This window comes from Apis cerana, linkage group LG8, assembly GCF_029169275.1.
Source record: "Apis cerana isolate GH-2021 linkage group LG8, AcerK_1.0, whole genome shotgun sequence".
NCBI classification, from domain to species: Eukaryota; Metazoa; Arthropoda; class Insecta; order Hymenoptera; family Apidae; genus Apis; species Apis cerana.
This window is the reverse complement of record NC_083859.1, coordinates 9892282-9917894: the sequence shown is the minus strand read 5'-3', so window position 1 is coordinate 9917894 and position 25613 is coordinate 9892282. Positions and strand designations below refer to the sequence as shown.

Genomic DNA, 25613 nt, shown 5'->3' with positions numbered 1-25613 from the left:
AGTGGCAAGCTGTCTTAGTTTACTCGTTAAAATATCACGAGAAAATTAAACAACGTTGAAATTAACGTTCCGAGGGAAATGCAAGTTGAGCAATTTTAAGACTAACACTTTAAAGGTGTGGAATAACACGATAGATCGATATCAATTATTCAACGCACGAGCAACGAAGCCACCCTCCCTTCCTGTCGACGTTGTCCAAGTTACGTCAATCCCTTCGTTATCCTTCGTATCGTTACCGTTTCAACACTCGTTAGTTGGTAAGAAAAAACTTGATCCCCTTCCTCGTCGAAACCTGGCTCGAGTGACAAACTAAAAACCACCCCCTCGGTCGGAAGAAACGGCATAAAACGGGAATAGAAAAGCACCGTTCAACCGCGGTGCTTGGAACGCTTCGAGTTAGGGGAGTTTGCTCGAAATGAGACGTCGTTTCGATTATTGTATCAAGTTAAATCTAAAATTATTAAATCTGGACGTAGAAAAAAATCATCTTTGACCGCTCTTCCTCGCTCGAACGAAATTTCTTTCGCATCGCCGGTCGAGAAAGTTTCGTAAAGGAGAGGGGGAGGGGAGGAGAGGAAGCACCAGGCCGGCAGAATTATGTCACGGCTTTGCGCGGGATACTTTTTTTTATGGGGCTTCGTGGTTGAAGGCCGGCGAAACTTTCCTCCCTGGTGAAAACCATTAGCCAACCCCGTATATTCTCGTCACAAAGGCGACCACCGGGTCCGGCGCCACTAGGAAACAGGTGTCTGGGCCCTGTCGCGGGAAAAGAATCCCCTCCCCTCCTGCGTCAACCCATTCTTCGTTGACGTTTCTTTCTGATGAAAATGTGGAAGAAGGGGCTTTGATTGGAAGAACGTTTAGCTCGACGAAGCGAAACGTGTTTCTCTTCTCGCTTAATTATTCAGTATTATTGAGTATATTGAGTTTAATTATTGACACTTTCAAAAATGTGCACAGTGCACTCGAGAAATGATGGTCAGAGTCCCAGAGTTTGTGCGGCTTTTTTTTTTTTTGGTGATTTTTATTATCGAGGAATCTCGTGAGAAAGGAATGATAAAAACAAAATACCGTTACGTTACGTTTCCAGAGAGAGAATACTCGACGTAGAATAACTCCAATTGCATGTTTTATATATAGAATACGCGGCATTTTATGGAGAGCGACCATAGTCGCGTGTGGTACATCGGTGGATTTTATGGAGAGACTACAGTCAGCCGTGGTAACGAAAGGTTTAAAATATTCAATATTTTTGCTCACATAGAAAAAAAGAAACGACATTTGTTCTCAGAAATACTCCTCGAAACGATTTATTGCACCGACAATCTAGAACGAAGTTCGATATTAATTTTCGAGAATAAGAAATTTTCTTACTTAAATACCAGTGGAATAAGTCGAGCCAAGATAAGAAGGAACGTGGCAGTGTCTAAATTATTCCAGATTACCGACTAATGGGGGGGAGGATAGAGAATACAGACTTAGGGGGAGGGGTTAAGAGATGGGGAGCCGCGTAAAAATGCCTCTCGAGCCGAGGTCTGTCAAATTGTGACAGAAAGCTCTTTACGAGTGTTGAAATTCGCGCTTGGAGCAGCAAGTTGGAGGAAAGCGGAAAAGGAAAGGATGAAATTAACAGGAGGGAGGGGAAGGAAGGGCGGGAGAAAAAGTTTTTGAGTTAACGACACGAATGGTTCGAGAGATTGGGGCCGAAGATGTAAATAAAAAGTACTGGAAAGTAACTGGAAATTGGAGCGAAGCGATTGAATCGGGGGGAGAGGAGGAGAGGAGGAAAAAGGGCGTTCTGTGCTTATTGCAATTTATAAACAACAAGAACAACTGAGAAATAATAGCGATAAACTGGGGAAAAACTGATGATTTTGATGTCTTCTGATTCGATCGGGAACGAGTGTTAAAGACATTTCCTCCTTCGATAGGTGAAGTGTCATTTCCTCGAGACGAAGGAAATGGGATAGAAAACACAAAGTGAGGATTGTGGCGTAGATTTTTTCCCCTCCCCTTCCATTCTCCCCTCCTCTTGTGTTTCCTCTCTGAGATAATAAAAATGAGTAGAGAGAGAGGGGGAGGGAGGGAGGGAGAGGAGGATATAAAGGATACAATAAAAAAAAAAAGAAGAAGAAAGAAGTAAAAGAGACAAACACTCTTTGGGAACGAAGCAAGAGTCTGTAATATAATTAGTATACATAAAATGTAAAAAGCTGTTTTTTAACGTCTTTGTTAAATATAAATTCAGAGGCGAGCTTCTCGCGCTTCTTACTTAACTGACATATTACCCTCCTGGGGGGTGGACGTATGTATTAACCGTACTCCTTCCCCCCCTCCCCCCTTACCGCGTAATACTTTTTCTCTAACGCGCCAACAAAATCCCCTTGTTTCGCGTTTTTGTTTATGCAACAGAGGGCCAGAGGACTTACACCGCTGCGATTACGTGCTCCACTTAACCGAACCAAGACTTAACGGCGAATTTGCGGCAAAGTTGTTCGTTCAAATATGCGAAATCCGGACAGTTGTTATTATTATCTATAATCCGCTTATTTCGAGCTAACGGCTCGAATACATTTTCGTTGCTTTTTTGGCGATTGATCCCCTGTTTTCCAAATTATCTCGATTCCAAAATCCGTCCGCGAGTAAATTTAATTTATTTCTTTACCGTCTCTAATACATAGTTCAAGTCGACAAAACGAATGAATTAGTTTACCACGTTCCAAAATTCTCGCTCTTTCTCATCCGCCATAGATCTCAACGATACAACTTGGCAACTTTCACGCTATTTTTCACACTTTCCCAAACAGTTTTCATACCTCCTTCTAACCCCAAAATTCCTACTCCTCTCCCCCCACAATTCTTGATGTACATATTACAAGTTTCTCTGTGACGAGTTACACAAGTCTTTACAAGTTTACAAATTCTGAAACTGGCATCTCTTCTCCATCTTCTTTCAAATTCTAGCGCATCGAATTCTACGTAATCAACGAAAGCATCGATTCGAATTCCAATTACCAGGCGAAGCAGGATGTGGGTTCACAAAATTCTTATTTTTTACACTTTTTCAAACAGTTTTCATACCTTTTTCTAGGCCCAAAATTCTTACTCCCATGTAATCCACAATTTTTACAGGTTCACAAATTCTGAAACAGGTATCTTTTCCATCTTCTTTCAAATTCTAGCGCATCGAATTCTACGTAATCAACGTGAACGAAAGCATCGATTCGAGCGTTATTACATCCCCATAATCCCAATTACCAGGCGAAGCTAGATGCGGCTTCATAAAATTCTTATCGGAAGCATCAACTTCCGCCGCGTTTCCCCCTCATAGGGGACATGAAACACGATGGTCAAGCGGTGTTCTACAAGCTGGCCGGCTATCAAGAACCGCACGTGCATGCAACCGAGGCTTTCACGGCGATTGCTTCCCCGGCGTCGTTTGTCACGAGGACGCTCAGCGAGAAATCATTCGATCCTTGACGCGGGGGCGGAAAATCAAACAATCTTCAACCGCCACGAAATCGATCTGCATCCGTCTTCGTGAAAGCCCGAAGATTCGCGGAGGTTTGAAAAGATTCCGAGAACCTTTGCCAATTTTATTGGATGAAGTTGAGGGTTTTTTTTTGAAAATAAATCGAACGGAATAATTTACTCTACGATGGAATGTTCAAATTTTATTCTGATATCCGAGCGTTCGTTCTAAGTTAGAATGATTCTGGATCGATCTTTGATTTTATTGTTTTTAGGATCTATGCAAATAATTGAAAGAACGTCTCATTTATTAATTACATTTTATTCTTTATGATTTGAAACGATATAATAATATGATGTGATAAGAAAAAGAATGGGGAGAGGGATTGAAAAATTTGTATTGGAAATTTCTTTTGTATAAATTTGTAATTTAAAAGTTTATTTTATTTGAAAAATTAATATCTATATTGATTCCTGTTTGGAAGAAACGGATGACCATGTTCATGTTTTGCACCCGAATTTGTAATTGAATTGGAAATAGTGGAAACCTTTCCATTTTCAGGGAAAAATTCGATATAGAATAAAATGTTACGAACGAAACTGAATTATAATCTGTGTATAAAACTGTATTTACGACGTATGAACGAAACAAATATCCCTCTATGAATCACGGAACAGCGGAAATTCAGGTCGAAATAGTGGGCGATTCGTGCGGCATTCCGGTGAATCTTTGCACACCCCTTGGACAGTCCACTGCTTTATTCTTCTGGCGCACTTTATGTGGCTAAAATACTTCGCATTCGCGGAAATTTCCGCTTGAACGACGTGGGTTGAAGTGGTTTCGAGAAATTCTCCGGCGTCTGTCCACGCGTGACTGCGTTTAATTTCGTGCTTCGTTCGAGGGAAAAAACCACCCCAGATCGAATTTCTCGTTATATTCGAGCGATCATAGAGAAACGTTTGAGGTTTCCCTTCAATAATTTTCTATTTTATTCACTTCCGAAAATCATATGGCGTTATCAATAGAGGGGGGAAAGAACTCTTTTTAGAAATAGACCTCGACCGAAATGATAAATGCAAATATTCTTTGCATTAATTCAAATACTATTTGCATCTTTTCCTATTTCAATTATTTTTAAATTATATTCCTATCATTTGTTCATCAAATGTTACAATATATCTATTAAGGTTCTCTCTTTATGGGGGTAAAATTTTTCAAGAATCTCGAAATAGAAAAATATTTTTAATAAAAAAAAATAACGAACTTTTATTAATTACAATTCAATCTAACTATTATCTTTTTTCTAAATATATCCAGTATTGCATCAATAGTAGCAAGTCTGACCAATGATGTATTTGTACTACTTTCTTACTTTACACATTAAACTTCCAATAACCGAAACTTGTACATATTCATAGTACGAATACTATTCAATCTAAACTATTTCGTTAATATTAATAATTTTTGTTCAAAAGACTGGCCAATAATATGTGTACCACTTTCTTATTTTACACGTTAAATTTTTAATAATGGAAACTTCGTAGATATTCTAAACTAGTACTTCGTTAAACTTAATAATTTTTGCTCGAAATACATCCAATATCACACTAATAATAATAAGCCTGACCAATGATATAATTGTACCATTTTTCACACGTTAAACTTCCAATAACCGAAACTCGTATGTATTCATAACACGAATACTATCCAATCTAAACTATTTCGTTAATTTTAATAAGTTTCGTTAATAATTTTTGTTCAAAAGACTGACCAACGATATATATATATATATATATAATTGAAACTCATATGTATTCATAATACGAATACTATCCAATCTAAACTATTTCGTTAATATTAATAATTTTTGTTCAAAAGACTGGCCAATAATATGTGTACCACTTTCTTATTTTACACGTTAAATTTTTAATAATGGAAACTTCGTAGATATTCTAAACTAGTACTTCGTTAAACTTAATAATTTTTGCTCGAAATACATCCAATATCACACTAATAATAATAAGCCTGACCAATGATATAATTGTACCATTTTTCACACGTTAAACTTCCAATAACCGAAACTCGTATGTATTCATAACACGAATACTATCCAATCTCTTTCGTTAATCTTAATAATTTTTGTCCAAAAGACTGATTAATAATATGTTTGTACCACTTTCTTACTTTACACATTAAACTTCCAATAACTCGTACGTATTCATAATACGAATACTATCCAATCTAAACTATTTCGTTAATCTTAATAATTTTTGTCCAAAAGACTGATTAATAATATGTTTGTACCACTTTCTTACTTTACACGTTAAACTTCTACTAACTCGTACGTATTCATAACACGAATACTATCCAATCTAAACTATATACACCTCGTTAATCTTAATTCCAATAATTTTTGCTCGAAATATACAGTAATACGATAACAGCAACAAGCCCGAGCAACGATGTATTCGTACCACTTTCTTACCTCGCGTTAAACTTCCAATAAACGAAACCTCGTACGTATTCGTAATACGAATACTCGGCAATGGGACTGTTTGATGCAGTTGGTTGATACACACAAAATCAAGCTTCCAAGCACGTAAACTTTCAGCGATCCTAAACCACGGGCACACGTGAAAGATCGTTCACCCTTATCCGCCATTTCCCTGCTCGCGTGATCGCGAAATTTCCCATTCCCCACGGAATAGGTGTCCGTTTCCGCCAAGTTGCCGGATCACCGGAGGAGGGAAGGAAAGAGCAGTTTGACAACTCCCTCCCCCATGGGGATCCTCGTGTCATCGTGAAACTCGAGCCACCCCCCCTCTATCAGCTTTCTCAGACTTTATCAACCCCTCTCCGCTTCTTAACGGTAATTAACATTTTATCGTCAGAGATCTCGGGCCTCGATTCTCCGACGAATCACCAGGCTTTCGATTTTTTACGCGTTACTCGACCCGGTTATCGATTTATATACATCGTGCTCCTCCTGGATGATGATAAGTCGGAGCATGAATTATAGATGGCGCGGAAGTGGGTTATGAGGGAAGTTTCGAAGACGATGGGGGGGTAAGCTGGAGGGAACTGTTTCGTTTTCTAGATTTTTGACGAGTGAACACTTTCGAAAGATTGGGTTAATTTCGGTAAGAAAGAAAAATTCGATGGAAAGAAAATTTTGAAGCGTGCTCGATATTAAATTTAAAATATTTAGAATACTCGAAGAGAGCTACATCGGATTGGTTAAACGTAGAAAAATTATAGGCGTTGAATTGTTTGCTCAAACTTTCGACTCGAAACGAAATCGTGTTTTCCTTTCTTCGATGAGCTCGCGACTATTTTCGATTGAAAAAAAGAGGAGAGGGGTGGGAAAAAAGAAGGAAGCTCGTATTTCCTGTTCCTTTCCAAAGCTATAAGAAAACTTTCGTAATTAATAAGTAATATCCTCACTTTATGGCGGAGAGAAAACTGTCGTAAAAAGTTGGCTCGCTCGTTTCTTACTCACAACAAAAACAATACAAATAAATATCGACGATATCGTGTTTCATCGGAGGAACTAATTCCTCCATGATGCTCCTCCTGCCGGAAACGCTTCCCCAACGGTGTGAATGCTATCGATTACAAGCTATACGTTAATTGATTTCGTTCTCTAAAAATTGCGATTTTTCTATCTAGAGAAGCAAGGAGACCGAAAAAAAGTCACGTTTGCGATATATACGACGATCAATCGAATAAAATACACGAGAAGGTAAATAAAGATGGTGAGATTTCCTGTTCGAAACTCTCTTTCGAGTTCTTCATTATTAACTTTGTTTACAAATTAATTTTCATATTATTTATTTTTCTAACCATTTTCCTTATTATTATTTCAATTCTCGCGAGAACGATTCACTTCTAAACATCGCGAGAATAAATATACGATATATTTATTTTGGAAAATTTACGAATATCAAAATAATCGCGCCACTCGATCCTCTTCGCCATATATTTGCAAACTAGAAATTTTCATCGAACTTTGAAAAGTAACGTGACACGATTGTGTATGGCTGGAAGGACTATTGAGAGAAAAAAAAAAAAATTGTCGTGGAATGGAACAAAAATTCGGCGGGGAGCAAAAGCCCGTACGTTAGAAGTGGATTTGTTTTCCCAGGGCACAGCGCGCGGTGTAAATCGAGCTCGCATAGAAGTACAATTGAGGCCCGCTGTTTGAACCAGGGAATTCGACAGCAACCGAAGAGGGAAATTTTATTACATGTTAACAAATCGGAAGAAAGAGACGAGCGGCAAAGGGAAGCAGAGGGGCGTAACGTGGAATTCGATTTACCAGATTGTTGACTAGTGCGCAGAAGAAGCTGACGAAGATCACCGCAAATTCTTTTCCAATAATATTTTACTAGAACGTATTTTTATAACCTTTATCTCCTTTAAATTCCAAATTAAAATATATTACAATTGAAAATCTTCGTAATTCGATTAATTATCGTAATTGAAACGTAATTGTCTATGAAAACTGTCTCTCTTCATAAAAAGAAAAAAAAAAGAAAAGAAATTCCTTCGCGTATAAATATATCGAATAACCAAGGATCTGTGGTCGCGATAAACGAAGCAAAGGGATGACAAAAGATCGTATGATATCTGGAAAGACAACTTATATCGACGTATCCAGTGGGCTGAGAACGGAGGGGACCAAGTGGACTCGATTGCCCCGGGGATTGTTCATAAATTATGGACGTGTTAATTATAATGGAGTTTCCAGGACCGTCCCTGTTTATTGACTACGAATCGTTGATGAGGCTTTGCACGGCTTCCTATTTTGGCAATAATTTCGACCATCGTGTCGCGTTGTTTCGACAGATTAGTCGCGATATATCGAGACGAAAGGGAATTCCGTTTCTTTTTTAAAAAATTAAAATATACGCCTTTTTACACAATATTCTTGCACAATTACGTTGCGACTCTATAAGAATCCGAGTTATCTAAGCGCACGATTCTTGGTAAAAAGAAAATTTTGAGGTCTGAATTTTATTTTAATTACACTTCCTACGAATCCTTTTTCAACATTTTTGACTCCTCAAAATCGGAATATCCATCAAAAGAGGTCGTCATTTCACTGCGAAAAAGATTAAGAAATTATTCTTCGAGTCACGCGAACACAACGAAAGAAGTTGCACAAATTCGATGACGAAATAATTTCGAAGGATAATCTTGCGGAATATAATATTGTTTTAAAAAAAAGGTGTCCAAAGTGAAACGAAGATTTGTTAAGAACCTTATAATCGTTTCGCCTATTCAAATTCAAACAAGTGGAAAATATTCAGCGGAACGATCGAGATGGGGAAATTTATCGTAAAAATCCAATTTTCCGCCCACCGTAAATCTCTCGATCGCGTAAAATTCTTGGAAGCCGAACATTTACACGCCGGACACGTTAATTAATCACGTTCATCGAATGATATCGTGGGTGGGGACGGAAGGAAGACAATCTGAATCTCGAAAACGCGATTTCACGGGCTTTGAGAGAAGATACTGGCTCGACATTGCCCGCGCGTAAAGCTTTCGATTACGCGCTTCCAATGAGATACACCGGCCAAGATATCGATAATCGAAGCGTAAATGTAGCCGCAAACGGTTCGAATATTATCGAAGCAGAGGCAGACGGCTTAACATTTTAGGATAAAATTAGGATCTAGAAGTTTCGAATACAAGTTTTATTCGTCGAATTTAATTACAATTGTGCGAAATATTGAGAAATTCAAATTCGAATGTTTTCGAAGATATCACCATTTTTTTTCAAAAAAAGTTATGTGTTTATTTCATTAATTAGAAACCTTTTCGTTTGTAAGAAAAGAAACTTTAAAAATATTCAAACATAATTGTAATCTCCCTTTCTTTAAATTTTCAAAATTCTATATATTTGTTCTAATATTACTCTACATTTATATATATTTATTCTACTTTTATATAATCATCTTCCAATAATTATAATTTTCGAAAAGACAAAGATTTTCTGTTCAACATTTCATTAATTCGATTATTTTCAGAAATTTTTTCGTAACAAAAGAAACCTTAAAAATATTCAAAAACATAATTGTAATCTCGACTCCCTTTCTTTAAATTTCCAAAATTCTATATATTTGTTCTAATATTACTCTACATTTATATAACCGTCTTCCAATAATTATAATTTTCGAAAAGACAAAGATATCACCATTTCCTTTTCAACATTTCATTAATTTCATTAATTCGATCATTTTCAGAAATTTTTTCAAAAACATAATTGTAATCTCGATTCCCTTTCTTTACATTTCCAAAATTCTATTTATTTTACATACCGTTCTTCTTTCGAATCCAATATTCCACGAAGAAAAGAAAAAAAATAAGAAACTCGAGAAAAGAAAGCATGGCTTTAGAATTCTCTAATTTCACCCGTCTTCGTCCACGATAGCAAGGGTGAAATATCGCGACCACTCGTTAAAAAGTAATTGCGCGAACAGCCTTCGCAATAAGTGAATATATAAAAGGAGGGGAGGGATCCAAAAAGCGCTTTTGCCTGCAAATTATCGCATATGTCCGGTTCTCGCATATTCAGTCGTCACGTCAGAAGGGGTAAACAGCCCTTGGCCAGAGGAAAACCGCGCAGGGTAGTATGTTTTTCAGACTTCAGCCTCTTTCCCCAAAGCTTTTTAATAGTAATTTCGGTTGGAAGATAGCGTTGAATACGGTTCTTGAAGGAGGGGAAAAAAACTACGTGGATAGGCCGGTTTTTCTTTGCACTAATGCGCGGTAAAATCCGTTTTATTGTTGCAAATTTATTTCTTCAAATTGGCGCAATTATTTTTTAGAATAATAAATAATAGAATTTTCTTTAAAAATACACAGCTATATGATGTTAAGAAGGAAATTCTTGAATCAATTCCTCTCAAGATCAATATTCAAAATTAATATTGTAAATTTAAATGTAATATTTGGGATATAATCTTCAACAGGCAAGAAATTGCAAAGTGGCAATTAAATAATTAACAATTGGATATTGACGACTTACCGCATTGTTGGTGTGCGTTTGATCCGTTTTGAGTTCACGATGGTTGCTGAATTGAACGTAGACTGCTCTGCCACGGAGTTGGGCCATGCACGAGGCATAGTAATTTACCATCGTCGCTGCAGCATTTTCATCCGCCATTTCCAGGAACGCCTGCAACGCAAAATGGGGAGAACACGGTGAGAAAAGTAAATTGGAAATTGGTCAATGATCGTCCCTTGATAGATAAATTAATTATAACATCCCTTGTTTTTTTAATTACTATTTAATATTAATATTTCTCGTTTAAATGAACATTTTATAAGAAAGAAGGAAAAGAAGAGAAGATAATCGTCAGATAAATAAATAATTTAACAAGACTTAATAACTCGGGCAAATAAAAATACTTTACGACGTAAGGATGGCACAATAATTTTTCCCAACAGTTGGCTTTAATATAACTTGATCCAATTTAATTCCTTTTCCCATGGAAGGCTCACGCGAAGAATAATAATTCTTCAAAAATTCCCGGGGGTAAAATAATTTCCACGTGATCGATAAATGTTTAATGAACGAGAATTCTTTGAAAAATCGCGAGATGTCTTCGAATCTGAAACATTTACGGAAACAAAGAGGGGAGAAATTCCTCCTCTTTGGTAAGATGATTACCAATTATCGAAGATAAAAAAGGACGAGTTTTGAAATGGAACGTAAGTATGCGTGTGTGCGTGAGTGAAAAAGGAAGAGGAGGGGGACTCGTCGTCTCGTGGAATCCAAATATTAATGCAGAATTATCTCTGTAATTGAATTTCCGCGTATTCTTCCGTCAATGTTACATCCAAACGAGATTTCCTCCACCGACCACAGATATAACAACTTAAAAATTTGCTGGGAACAATAGAAATTACTTTGCAAGCCAATGAAACGTCAACATTCCGATTGCGGCTTTTTTTTTCTTCTTTTTTTTTTTCTTAGTCTCAAGTGTTTTTTTTTTTTTTTTTTAATAAAAGGAAACCAAGAGAGCGATTTAAAAGAAACGGGGAAATTCAGAAGTGGAAATTTGGAAATAAATATAACGGCGTTAAAGGTAAACTGTTAACGATAGTGGTCGTGAGGGGGGAAATCAATGTTGAAATTATGATAATGGATGGGAAAGATTGTGTACATGGTATTGCGTTAATGGTATGGATAGAGTTGATAGAAATGGAATGATTAATTGTTAAATTAATAGATATTAATAACTGGAAATGAAATTAGAGGATGAGTGTGTGTAGTATATTAATTATTGTTAATTCGAAATTGTATACAATATTTGCATATTAGATTGGTTTCATTTGGAAAATGTTTCTACTGATTGATTTCAAATTGGTTTGAATCAAATTTAATGTAAAACTGAAGTTTTTTTAGAAAAAATTTGTCAAAATTTTCATAAAAGACAAAATTTTTGCCATAAAAAATAAAAATTAGCATTATCTATATCATTTATCGCATATTTATATTTAATTTAAAATAATTTAAAAGTAAGAAATTCTTATTATAGCTCGTAATATCATAAAATCTACACGAAATACAGCTATAGTGTTAGTAACCGTCTGAGTAACGATCGATTTGGGAAACAAGGAAACTGTAAATTTTTTTCACGATTGAAACTACAAAGGAGGAGAATGTGTTTTTAAAAATGATAAATAATTAATTGTACTTCATTGCTAAAAGTAGAGATATCGATTTCTCGTTAAAATGTCTCAGAGAACACTTTTTCATTCTTCCCTTTCTCCTTCTTTAAGCATTCTCTATTTTTCCCTTGAAACGAGACATTTCACTTTGAGCTCTGTAAAAATCCAGAACAGGGGATACCTTTTCCCTCCCCTCCCTTTTTTTTACATAAGAAAGAAAGAAAAAAAAAATATAAGAAAAATTAATCTTCCAGCAGATATTTTCAAAGATATCTTTGAAGACCACTGATTATATTTCCATAAAGAATCTTTACTTTAGGTAATTGGATAAAAAATTAACAATGTAAAAGTAGTTTCGAAAGAGAAAGAAAATAAATAAATAAAAGATTCTAAAATTTAATGACAAGTAATACAATTTTTAAAAAAATCCCAAGTATATATAAAATTACCGAGAAAAATTTTACATCGAGTTTAAAACAAAAATTAATATTGCAAATCGCTATTAATATTTAATCCCGCGTCAAAGATAATTTGCATAATAAAGATTTTCCCGTTTTTTTCTCCGGGTATCACAATCCAAACTTAACATTCTAATTCTATTTAACTTAATTTCCGTGTATTTCATTACGCTGGCTAACTTCTATTAAAAAAAAGAAGAAAAAAAAAAAGAAAGAAGAAGAAGAAAAGGAAAGCAAAAAGTCACTCGACCACCCCCTGCAGTAATAATTTTCTTACCCGTTCTTGAAAAGAGAGAGAACGAAAGAGAGGGAAAAATCTGTCGAACAATCCAGCGGAGCGAGTTCGAGATTCCAGGTCGATTCGAGATGGAAAAGGAGGAAACAGCCATGGAACGCATTTTTACATTTGCCTCGGAGCACAGTAGCCGCCATAATGGAATATCTGAAGTTCAGCTCGGGTAAACACACTTGGGACACGGGGAAATTCAGCGGAAAAGAAGCGGGATGAAAAGGAAAACAGACGATTTTTTTTTCCCGCCCCCTCTTAAAAAAAAATAAAAACTCAGCATGTACTCAGGTTAAAGCTCGAGCTTCAATTACGTTATCCATATTAAAAACGATATACGGCTTCGATTGTAACGAGAATCTACTTCTTTTCTTTTCTCCCTCTCTCTCTCTCTCTCTCTGCTATTTCTTTTTCCATCTTGTTTACATATATTTTTCTTCTTCTTCTTCTGAAAATTTAGAATAGAAAATGAAGATTTGTAAGATTTAAGTTTAATTATTTTTGGTAATTTTTATTAAATTTTTTTAATGGTCAGGTTGAATTTTTCCAAGTTTTCAAGCAGAAAATATTCTATTCTTTTCTTTGTTTCGAGTAGCTTCCAAGAATTTCGCCTCATCCTCGTTTTTCTTTTTTCTTCTTCTTTCTATATTTTTTCCCCCTGCATCCCTTATATCTCTCTTTCGCTTCAAACTTTTTAATCTTCCTTTCCTCTTGGTCTCATTTTAATACGTATCTCTCTCGGCTGAAGACTATATTACACGGATGAAAAAAAGTTTAAATTCTCCATTTTTCCATATGCTGAATTCCGAGATTTCAATGTATGAATCATCATCGAGAAATTTCCTGGAATTTGATTCGGATTTCAAACAACTGCAAAACGTCCTTGGACGAGGACGTCGTCCAAGTGGTGAACGACTCTGGATTGAATCACATTTCGAACTATTTCTTTTCTTTTTCTTCTCTTTTTTTTTTTTTTTTCCAAGAAGAACAACAGGCAAAGCAGAATGTAATAACAAAATAATTCCTGCATTCCTGTTGTCGATCTCCAACGGTGGATTTTCTTTATTAAATTCCAGCCTGTACGCCTTAAGTATTCAACCCCTTCGAGCAGTCTGCTCTTTGTGAACGCGGTGAAACACGCTCCTTCCGATCATTCGAACGCCTTTTGTTCCTCCCACTTCTCCTTTTCTTCCTTTTCTTTTTTTCTTCCTTTTTCCAACGACCGATCCCAGGAAAACCGAATAATGCACCATTGAATCCTTAAATACGAGAGAGGACGTCGTATATTGTTAAAAAAATAAAAAAAGGTGGACTTGTAATGAAAGGAACGGAATACCACAGGCTATATCGGAATGAACGTTGAGAAAACTTTGAAAGATCGTTCGAAATGTGATCCAGAAGGGGAAATGTCGTACGTGAAATCTTTAAGATTTCGGGAGTAAAAATGTTTTTTCTTTTTTTTTAACAAAATACTTTACGAGAAAAGAAATAAACGTTATTATTTTCTTACTTACTTATTAGATAAAGAAAGAATGAATCTTAGGATAAATTAGCCTCAACTACGAGTTCCATCTCAAGATTCTAATCATTCTAATTCTCTTAATTGCACTGAATAAAATCGATCCATTTGAAGCGTATATGTACATTAGTTCCACTTCGCTAATATATTCTCAATAAAACGAGTCGATCAATTTTAATTTTATCAATTATGAATCGTTCGACGCTTCAGATTTCTTTCTCTATTATTTATACCGGATCCACGAACTGCGTCGTATCATCGATTGGAATTTGAAAGGGTGGAGGCGGCTTTGTTCCGCTATTCGTTTTAATTCGGGCGCGCGATTCCCATTAAACGAGTCGCAAAATCCGATCAAAGAAAGTAGGAGCGAGGAACTTCGAACAACTAGAATTAACGACATCGAAAACTATTAAATTTCTGCAAACTCTCCTCGCTACGTAAACAGTGGCGTTGGTGGTGGTGTGTTTTAGCGAAACACGGGATTGGAACGAGCGACGATCACGCACAGACCTCGAAACGAAAACGGGACAACGAGGGAACGTGATCGCGAATCTCGAATTTTCTCTACGTTTCATTGAACGATAGGCCAGCATTTTCTTATAAATAATAAAAGTAGCTGTAGAATGTTAACTACATTGCAGAATTAAGAATCGTATTTGATCGTATTTCTCCATACAACTCGATACGATTCATTCTCCTTTCAACTTTCCAAATTTTTATATACAAATCGTTGCTCATCGCGTAGAAGAGTCAGTTGATAAAATATACCCAATCTTACACAAATGAAAAACGATCTTTACCGATTCGTCTCACAAATCCACAATTAAACACATCTCTACATTTCAATTAAAAAATTCGAGACCTTCGAAACAAAACGCGGATCTGCTAATGCAACATATATTTAATATAAAAAGCCCGATTCGAAAATCTGATAGCGGCGCGGAGCGAAAAAAAAAAGGAAAAAGAGAAGGGGAAGAGACGGGGAATGAAAAAAATTACGAGAACTCATATAGAAGCGGGGTTCGTTAGAGAAATTTCAGCATGCGGAAAAACTAGGGAATCGAGTTTCGGGCGATCATTCATTCGTTCGTTCATTCATTCGCATTTCCATGAGAGGTCATCACTCTGAGGGAGGGGAGGGGGAGAGAGAGAGAGAGAGGAGGAGGAGGGGGTGAATAATATCGCGACGGGACCAACGCACCGCCCCTGAATTTAACCCCGTTAACTCCGTTTCGAGGCGCTAATGACGCATAGAGCCGCAATTGGGTTTTCGTTCGGCGCGGGCCAAACGCGGGGATTTCTCGCGAGGACAAACCGGACCGCGTTCTAATGTCCGACCGCCGGCCATTGTTCGCCACTGTTAAACCGGAGCCGTGATTGCCGTGAAAATGATCTATTCAAGGGGAAATGAGTATGCGCCACCCGGCGAAAGTTTTCGGGGGTAGAACGATGCTTAATGGCTGCCTCTACCTCCTCTAACGGCAGCTGCGATTAATCTGTGTCACTTTCCTTCCTTTCTTTCTTTCTTTTTTCTTTTTTTTTAGTTTCTGGGATTCAAAGAATCCCGCCCGGTTTAGTGATAAAAATAGCGTAACGTTCCGAGAATTAGGAATTATGTCTCTCCCTAAGAAATTTCAACAAAGATTCTTCGACAAATATTTCATTCTTTAGAGCGAAAGTTTTATGGTACAGGGGGATGGTTTTAAAAGATGTTTGTTTCAATTTGTTTGTTTGTAACGACAGGAGTGAAAGGTTTAGTAAAAAATAACGTAATATTTTGAGAATTATATCTCTGTCTCTGTAAAAATGTTCATTTTAAATACTTCTTCGGATATTTCATCTTTAGAGTTAAAAGTTTTGGTACAGGACGATTCTTAAACGTTTTAATTTATTTATTTGTAACGATTAAAGTAAAGGTTTAATAAAAAATGTCTATTTTAGAGCAAAAGTTTTGGTATAGGACGATGGTTAAACGATGTTTGTTTCAATTTCTTCGTTTGTGACAGGTGTGAAAATGAAAAAATAGTGTAATGATATTTGTGACGAATCTCTGTCTCCTTAAAGAATGTCCACTTTAACGATTCTTCGACAAATATTTTATATTTAAAAGTTTTTATATAGGATGACGTAAAAGGATTCAAAGAATATTTTGAGCATTAAAAATTGTATTACGCATCTACAAATTACTACTAATTTTCAATACTTCTATTAATTTATTCATATTTTTCAGTATTACACGCTATGGAAGAATGTTAATACGTTCGTGAAAACAATTTTTAGAAGATTAATTCTAGAGGCCAAAGCAAAAGTAAATTTGCAAGAACATCCATTGATCGATATTTTTCTATGTCCAACTTCGTAACAATATTATAACAATACCAATATTAATCTACATATTTTCTTCAATTACATGTAAATATATTATTTTTCCAACATTTCTAACCTACATTTTCATGTAGCAAAAAGAAGAAATTAAATATTAAAAATCTCCCCGATTTTCTTTCCCTCTCCCTCTCAGATGATCTAATACGCATCGACACGAAAGTTGGATGCAATTTCGAAGGGAAAATCTTGGTAAGAAAGTGTGGAGATCCGAGAATGTACAATCATGGGAAAGAATGGGTGGCATGACGATAATCGTAGAGGCGTGGATATCCCTTGCGGTAACCAAGCCCATTACAGGGGTACAGGTCGCGTTTATGGGCTCGTAAATCAAATAGAGGGGTGAGTGGCATCGAGCGGATTATTATTTTGCGGATACACCCACGAGTTCCTCTTTCCCTCACGAGTTGCCGACACGTTGCCTGCGAAAAGTTAAGGATCGCTCGATTTAAAGGGAGGAGGAGGGGGAGAAATCGCGGCGCAACGATCGAGTATCAATCAAGATTCGTCGATATCGCGATGATTGTATTTTCGCCCTAATCGATGGAACAAATAAAGAATTCGTATGAAGAAGAGGCAGAGAGAATTAGCACCGAGTGATATTACGGAATTCCAGGCGATTAATAACGAAAGTTCAACGATTTATTTATATTGATCGATATCGCGATAATTATTAAAGAATTCGTACGAAGAAGAGGCAGAGAGAAGCAACACTAAGTCTAATAAATAAAAAATTCGTATGAGGAAGAGGGAGAGAGAATTAACACTAAGTGATATTACAGAATTCCAGGCGATTAATAACGAAAGTTCAACGATTTATTTATATTGATCGATAATTATTAAAAAATTCGTATGAGGAAAAGGAAGAAAGAGAGAGAGAGAGAGAAGTAGCACTAAGTCTAATCGGTTAAATAAAGAATTCGTATGAAGAAGAGAGAGAGAGAGAACTAACATTAATCTAATCGAATAAATAACAAATTTATATGAAGAAGAGGGAGAGAAAACTAAATGAAATTACGGAATTCCGGGCAATTAATAACGAAAGCTCGTTTAACGATTTATTTATATTGATCGATATCTTGATAATTATTAAAGAACAAATAGAAAATTCGTATGAAGAGCAGCAGGCGATTAATAACGAAAGTTTAATGATTATTTATATTTATTTATATTGATCTATAATTATTAAAGAATTCGTATGAGAAAAAGGAAGAGAGAGAGAGAAGTAGCACTAAGTCTAATCGGTTAAATAAAGAATTCGTACGAGGAAGAGGGAGAGAGAATTAACACTAAGTGATATTACAGAATTCCAGGCGATTAATAACGAAAGTTCAACGATTTATTTATATTGATCGATAATTATTAAAAAATTCGTATGAGGAAAAGGAAGAAAGAGAGAGAGAGAGAGAGAGAGAGAGAGAGAGAGAGAAGTAGCACTAAGTCTAATCGGTTAAATAAAGAATTCGTATGAAGAAGAGAGAGAGAGAGAACTAACATTAATCTAATCGAATAAATAACAAATTTATATGAAGAAGAGGGAGAGAAAACTAAATGAAATTACGGAATTCCGGGCAATTAATAACGAAAGCTCGTTTAACGATTTATTTATATTGATCGATATCTTGATAATTATTAAAGAACAAATAGAAAATTCGTATGAAGAGCAGCAGGCGATTAATAACGAAAGTTTAATGATTATTTATATTTATTTATATTGATCTATAATTATTAAAGAATTCGTATGAGAAAAAGGAAGAGAGAGAGAGAAGTAGCACTAAGTCTAATCGGTTAAATAAAGAATTCGTACGAGGAAGAGGGAGAGAGAACTATCACTAAGTGATATTACGGAATTCTGAGCGATTAATAAGAAAAGTTCAACGATTTATTTATATTGATCGATATCGCGATAATTATTAAAGAATTGGTATGAAGAAGAGGCAGAGAGAGAGAGAACTAGCACTAAGTCTAATCGGTTAAATAAAAAATTCGTACGAGAAAGAGGGAGAGAGAACTATCACTAAGTGATATTACGGAATTCTGAGCGATTAATAAGGAAAGTTCAATGATTTATTTATATTGATCGATAATTATTAAAGAATTCGTATGAGGAAAAGGAAGAAAGAGAGAGAGAGAGAAGTAGCAGTAAGTCTAATCGGTTAAATAAAGAATTCGTACGAGGGAGAGGAAGAGAGAACTAGCGCTAAGCGATATTACGGAATTCTGAGCGATTAATAACGAAAGCTCGTTTATTATTACATCGCTCGTATATTACGAGTTGTTTGCAACAGTTAGTTCGAGCAATTTATTTTCACGCGTCCCATAACGTCTCGTGAAAATCATTTCGAACGGGACTCGACGTCTCTCCGCCCGTCCGCGGATCCCCTCCTCCTGTCCTCCTGTGAAATGGAAAAATGGGAAAGATGGCAAATATAACGACACGCGTGACGCGCGCGCGCGCTCCTGCGCGTATACAAATGCGATGGAAGTTTCCACCGGACAGGTCGTCCCAGAGGATCAGGAAGAAAAGCCGCTTCTGTCCTCGAGCTCGGGGAACGAGCGAGGGAAGAAAGAGAAGAGGATCATCCTTTTTTTCCCTCCCCTCCCCCTTCTTCTGTTTCTGTTTTCTCTCTCCTCGTCCTCTCGCGCGGAAGAGAGTTTCTTCTTCTTCTTCTTCTTCTTCTTTCGGAGTCGCTCGATCAAAATTTATTCACGCACAGAGGCGGAAATTCTCCCCGGACTTCCGGCCACCTCTGAAAGTAGCCATATTTTTCGACAACGAAATGTACTTTTTCTTCTTTTCTTTTTCTTCGTTCACGCGCGAAATAAATTGTTATTATTGCGTTTATCCAAAAGCGTTAAATTGGGAAGAGGTGTCTTCGTGTGATCGAAATTTAAATTATACCGATTTCCCTTCCATGTATATTTTCTATCATGTAGTAGGATTTATGGTAAAAAATTTCCAATAACAGTGTCGGTCAAAATGCAAAATTCGTATTCGCACGAATTTTTCCCCTGATAAAAATTAATATTAAAATTAAAAATAATTCTTCATAAAAGTAATAAGATAAAAATTAATTCTTCGAGGATAGAATCGAGTGACAATTTTCGTGACAAAAGATTGTACGAAAAATATTTGAATCGTCATTCGAAACATATAAAATCATATCGTAAAAGCCGTCAGTTCTACAAAATCTACAGCTGTTGCAACACACCGATGGACAATAAATTATAATTCGATCCAAATAGAATTAAACTCATTAACAATTGCAAAAAAAACTACTACTTGTTAAATAAAAATCCCGCCAAAGTATCAGAACCGAACCGAATCGAAGCGAAACAACCCCCCTCTCCGCGATTGATGAAAAACGTAAGCGTCCGGTAAGCAAACCACCCTCCACCGCCTCCAGAGCTAAGAAGCAGAGTTATTTCTGATTTAAATAAACTCTCCGAGGATCTCGTCTCAACGATTCGAGACAGCCTCGGCTTGTTTGCTCGTCGATGACGCGAAGGCGCGGCTCACGAGGGGGTTGGAGCATGAATGTAATTTATCCCGGTTATAAGGGATGCGAAACGACTACGTTTGAACGCGTCCATCCCCTTTACCGCGCCTCCTCGAATTCCCTGCCTTCTTCTTTCCTTCTCCATCATCTTCGCTGTGCCACCATCCCCCAACTCACCCCCACTCACCTCCTCTCCCCCGTTTAAACGAGAAACCGGCGCGTAGACAGAGGGAGAGAGAAAGAAAGAGAGGAGTGGATGGGCCGAGGGGGTTGTTAAGGTAGAAGGTGAATCAAAGAAATATTATATCATTAATACAGACCCCAGGGTGCAATGGGGCCGACGAGTGTCTGCGCCGAGTTTCTCTCGCCCATCCCCGCCAAGAGGGCAACCCCCGTCAGAGGAAGGGTGGAGGGGAAGGGATGGTAGGAATATATATCTTGATAATTTGACGGGGCACCGAGTGTAAGCATTGTTTACGGCTTATAGGTTCGTTCGCTCTGTTAGGAGATCGAAGGACAGGATCGAGGCGGAAGAAATAATTTAACGGAATAAATTGATTCCGAGATGAATTCCCGTTAATCGAAGCACGACGGATGTGATATTTTATTTTATTATTCCGAGAAGAAGGGTTTGCCCTATTTACGAATTCTCGTCTCGCGACGCAACGAGAATTTATTTAAGATAAAATTACGATCCAATTAAAATTCCTCGGCGAAAACGGGATAAGATAAGAAAAGGGATCGAAATTTATCGAGCCACGCGTGTAATAAATAAATAATTCCATTCGGTTCACAACTCCGAAATCCTCGCTGAGTATTACATTGAATACTATTAATCCTCCCTTCCCTTCTCCACCTTCCCCTCCCGTAAAATAAATACGCGGAAGAGGCGATAATTTCAATTTCACTCGTCATTACAGAATTAAGGGAATCCTTAAACATCCATCCGGCTAATTATTCATCGAGAGGACGGGGCATGCAGATTCATCACCGGACGAGCTGAATCACGCGACCGGGGCCCCCCCTTTTGTTCATTTCGAGTGTATATCCCGGCAGGGGGAGGGGGAATAACATTTACGAGGCCCGAATGATTTATTATAAGCAGCTTCGTCCGGTGAAAACCATAATGCGCCGAAGGAGGGGGGTGAGAGGGAGGGAGAGGTTATATCGAGTTTTGTGCGCGGCCGTGAGAACCGGCCGCGTGCTCGCGTCATTGTAGACTCGTGGAAACACGAGCTTTAACCGAAACCGAGGTAATCCTCTTAGCCTTTCGAGTGTTTATTAATTTTTCGGGCTAAAATCCGATCTCTCTCTTTCTCTCTCTCTCTTTCTATGTATATATGTGCATATAACGCGTACATATCTCTTTACGCACGATCGAGAACGTGGAAAACGAGGGAGAAACCGAATCGAATTCATTCTGGCTGGGAATAAAAAAATCTCGGTATTCACGTCTCAATCGATCGAGTCCATTATTATTCTCTTTTTCTCCTTTTTTTTTTTTTTTTTACACGTACGTATAAGTGTTTTTTACTATTATTATTTTCGTTTCGTTGAAATTATACGGACGAGCTTAATTAAATTTTACTTTGTTTTCCAAGAAAAGATTCGTTATGGAGAAACGAAATCAATGAAACAAACGTTTCGAATTAGGTTGATAATTGAAATGCACGAACTCTGGATTACGTTCCAGAAATTTAGAAATAAAGATAATGATAATAACACCCCCTCCTATATAATAGAACCTGTATAATAGAAAGAAAATTTGTTTTCCAATTCTCCACTACTAGTTTCTCCTGTTTCCTTATCGTTCACTTTACAACGACAACGTCCAAAGCCCAATAGAGATCCAAAATTCTATCCTCGTTTAGAGAAAAAACACGAAACAACGGAAAAATCCTTAACGATTATCGTTATTTATCTTTACCCCGTCTGGAAGAAGGAGACTGGACACGAAACGAGGGAGGAAGTGTCCGTGAAGATGCCATTCGAGGAATTAAATTATGCGTTCATCCTCCCTTAGGCTCCCCTCGCCCCGTTTCCGGGGCCAGCTCAGTCATCTGCTTTCTCGAGGGTAAACGGAAAACACACACACACACGTGCCTCTCGACTCGAAACTCGATAATGGGTGCTAATTAATTAATCGAACCAATGGAGCCAGCCACGTGTCCCTCGAGAGCGGGTGGATATCAGAGCTTAACCTGCCGGAACTTCGCTTCCGGCACCGTGGAAAATTATTACGCTGAACCGCTCGAGCAAAAATTGCCGCTTCGACAATGGAAAATGCACTCGTGGAACGTTGGTTAGTATAATAGTAGCTTCGTTTCGTATTCGTCGTGTAAGAGGGTGAGAAAGGGTGATATCTGGCCGATACGAGCAGGGATTTCCGGTTTGGAATTGGACGGCGTTGGGATCCAGTGATTTGTTGTGCAATTCGAGAAGATTTTTTTTTAATCGAACGATTCAGCTCGGGGGAAAGTGATATGATTCTTTTTCTTCTTCTTCTTTCTTTCTTTTTTTTTAATGAAAATAAAAATACAAGCAGAGGGAACAATACCGTGAGAGATATTTTCATTTAATACATACGATATTTTATTTATTTATTTTTTGGGATTATGTTCGGGAAAATTCGGGAATAAAGAAGAATAAAAACGTTGAACGTGAAATTACGGGAAGCGGATATTTAATTCTTCGGATATATCGAGTATCCGATTCCGTTTATTCCGCGGTTCGCTAAATATTTTCAGTTTTAAAAAACTTTCCGTTCCGGATAATTAACTTCGACAAATGGTCCTCGAAGAAAAATTATACCTACTTTCAGATTTCGAATTCCACCCACGGGACGTGTACGTTTAGTAGTTTATGTTTGTTCCTCGGTCATTTTTCAAAACTTTATGGGACACATGTGCTCCATTAGCGGCAAAAGGAATTTACTAGGTAAAAGTGTTCGCGCGTGAAGGTGAAAAATAAACGCGAATATACAGGATTACGATAAAAAAAAGAAAGAAAGAAAGAAAGAAAGTATGATGATTCGACGATTATAAATAAACATCGCGAACGAATACGTATCCTAAAGGGTAGAAAAGTTACAAAAGGGATTTAACGAAAGGCTAATCAATTGTGAATTGATGAACGCGCTAGTCGGTAACAACTATTTCGGACCATTGTTTCGTGATTATCGTGGAACTTGCTTAATTCATGGCTAGATAGATTTGGAATATTGAATACCCTAATAGTTGTTTCTGTTTCTCTGAACTCTGTAAATGGACTAATAGTGTTCCATCGCCAATTGAACTTCCACCGAACTGCTCACCTCGACCTCCTCTTCGATAAAACAAATATTTCGCTATACTTTCAGAATCTCTCCTATTTTCAAATTTTCTATTTATCTTAATCCAATTATTATTAATTTTCCGTTTATCCACTTTACTCTTCACGACCAAATGTCGAAATTTAACGACTTGTACTTTAATTTTGTCCAAAATTCCTCACAGCCAAGTACAATAATTCACGGATAATAATTGAAAAATAAAAAGAGAGAATCTCTTTATCACGTCGTTTATAAAATAATATTTAAAAAAAGAAACGATCCAAACCCCCTTCACCCACCAAAATTACTTTCCAGTCAGTGGTTTTTATCCAACGAATGAAAAGAGCTACAGGTGTACTACACAGGTTGAGGGATTCGACGAGGGTGTTCGAATCCAAGTAGCGCCCCCTACCTCGGCGCGGCCGGAAGTCGGGATGAAAAAGTTTCTCGACCAACTTTCCGCGAATAGATCGTGAGAGGGAGCCAAGTGAAAAACGTAACTAGCAATAGGGACAACACGACACACGCGCGTACACACAGAGGATAACCCTCTGGGGGTGAAAGAGGGAAAATACTGGCTCGTGGTTGGCCAATGGGAATCGAAGCCGCAGAAAAGCTTCGGTGAAAACTCTTGGTCGACCACCCCTACCGGTTACCTACCCTCTAGCCACTCTGCCTCCCCTCCCCCGACTCTCTGTAATTTCCTCTTTCTTTTCTGTCTTCGTCGCGGCTTCGCCTCCGTGGAGAAAAAAGTCGCTCGCAAGCCGAAAAGCCGATCTTTGGACTTTTCGGATTTTTTTTTATTACAGAATGTTCGTCGCTTTGGAGAAGCATGTACAATGTGCGTGATACGTTGTTTGGGTTTCGAAGAGATCGTTTGCTGGATATAATGATAGAGATAGGTGTCTAATGGAAAACGGGATAAAGAAGAAGAATTACAAACCTACTTGGGGTATTCTCGAGTCGAGAATACTTATTTGTACGGAGATATTCATACGAGTTTGATTCCTTTTAATTAGCTTCTATCTGAAGAGATGATCGGATGAGATTCCCTCGTTATTTCGTATTTGTATTCGCGTGTAAACATCGTCGATCGTTTGCGTGGACTCCTGTCCTCCTGTCTTTAGAGCCAACATTTTCCTTGGTGAAGGCGAGAAGAAAAATAGTAACAATGGGAGGGCTGACATCCTCCGTTTCCAGTGTAAACAAGCCAGGAAATAATAATACGATGATAATAAGATGAAAGAAAAACTGGACGGCTTCGACGAGGGAAATTTTTTTCCGCAACATTTCAACGCTTAACCTTTCGCGCTCCAACGGTGACTCTCGAGTCTATTGATGCGGCGATAACATTTATTATAAATAAGTTCCTAAGCTCTTTAAGCTAAATTTTTCATCTCAAATTGGATCGGACGATATCTTCCGAGTTTGACAGTGATGGAAAGTTAACGAGATTAGTTCAAGCGAAGACGAGTTTGATTTTTCGTTATTGAATTACTTCTATTCGCAAAGAAACTAGAGAGAACGAGCATGAAAATAAAATAAAAGATATAAGATACAGTTCGAACAATTTGTGCGAAACTAACTCTTTAAACTATTTCTTGACTAATGAACTTATTAATGAAACTGTGCCCGAATAATTATGCGATAAAAAAATTAGTAACTGCTTCGATATTCAATGCCCTTTGATATTCGTTAATTTTCTCTTCTCTACATGTGATATACATAATACCAAAATACAAAATACAAAATCATAAATTAACCGTAAGAACACAACGCTGGTTCAACACCTCGAGGGTTAAACATTCAAGGCAACGTAAAATCGAAGGATGCGAAAAAAGAAATCCCTGGAAGGAGGCCTGGAACAGGTTTGACCGCGTACGAGTCGATCTCGGCTAACTTTTCAATTTTCCACGGGGGGAGGAGGGCGGACTTTCGAAGCACACGTGCGCGCGCTCGCGTGTGTGTCGCTCAATTTCCTCGGTGACGAGCGGCCAACTA

At 37.4% G+C, this 25613-nt stretch overlaps 1 protein-coding gene across 32 annotated transcripts in view; it reads right to left on the bottom strand.

Annotated features, from left to right (window-relative positions):
• Positions 1-25613, bottom strand: part of LOC108002604 (polypyrimidine tract-binding protein 2) — a 429375-nt gene that overhangs the window by 57251 nt on the left and 346511 nt on the right. For all 32 annotated transcript variants that reach the window (XM_062078838.1, XM_062078844.1, XM_062078850.1 and 29 more), the window contains one exon: positions 10509-10658. In XM_062078838.1, coding sequence (XP_061934822.1) covers positions 10509-10658 — 150 coding nt within the window. The remainder of the gene's footprint in view (positions 1-10508; positions 10659-25613) is intronic.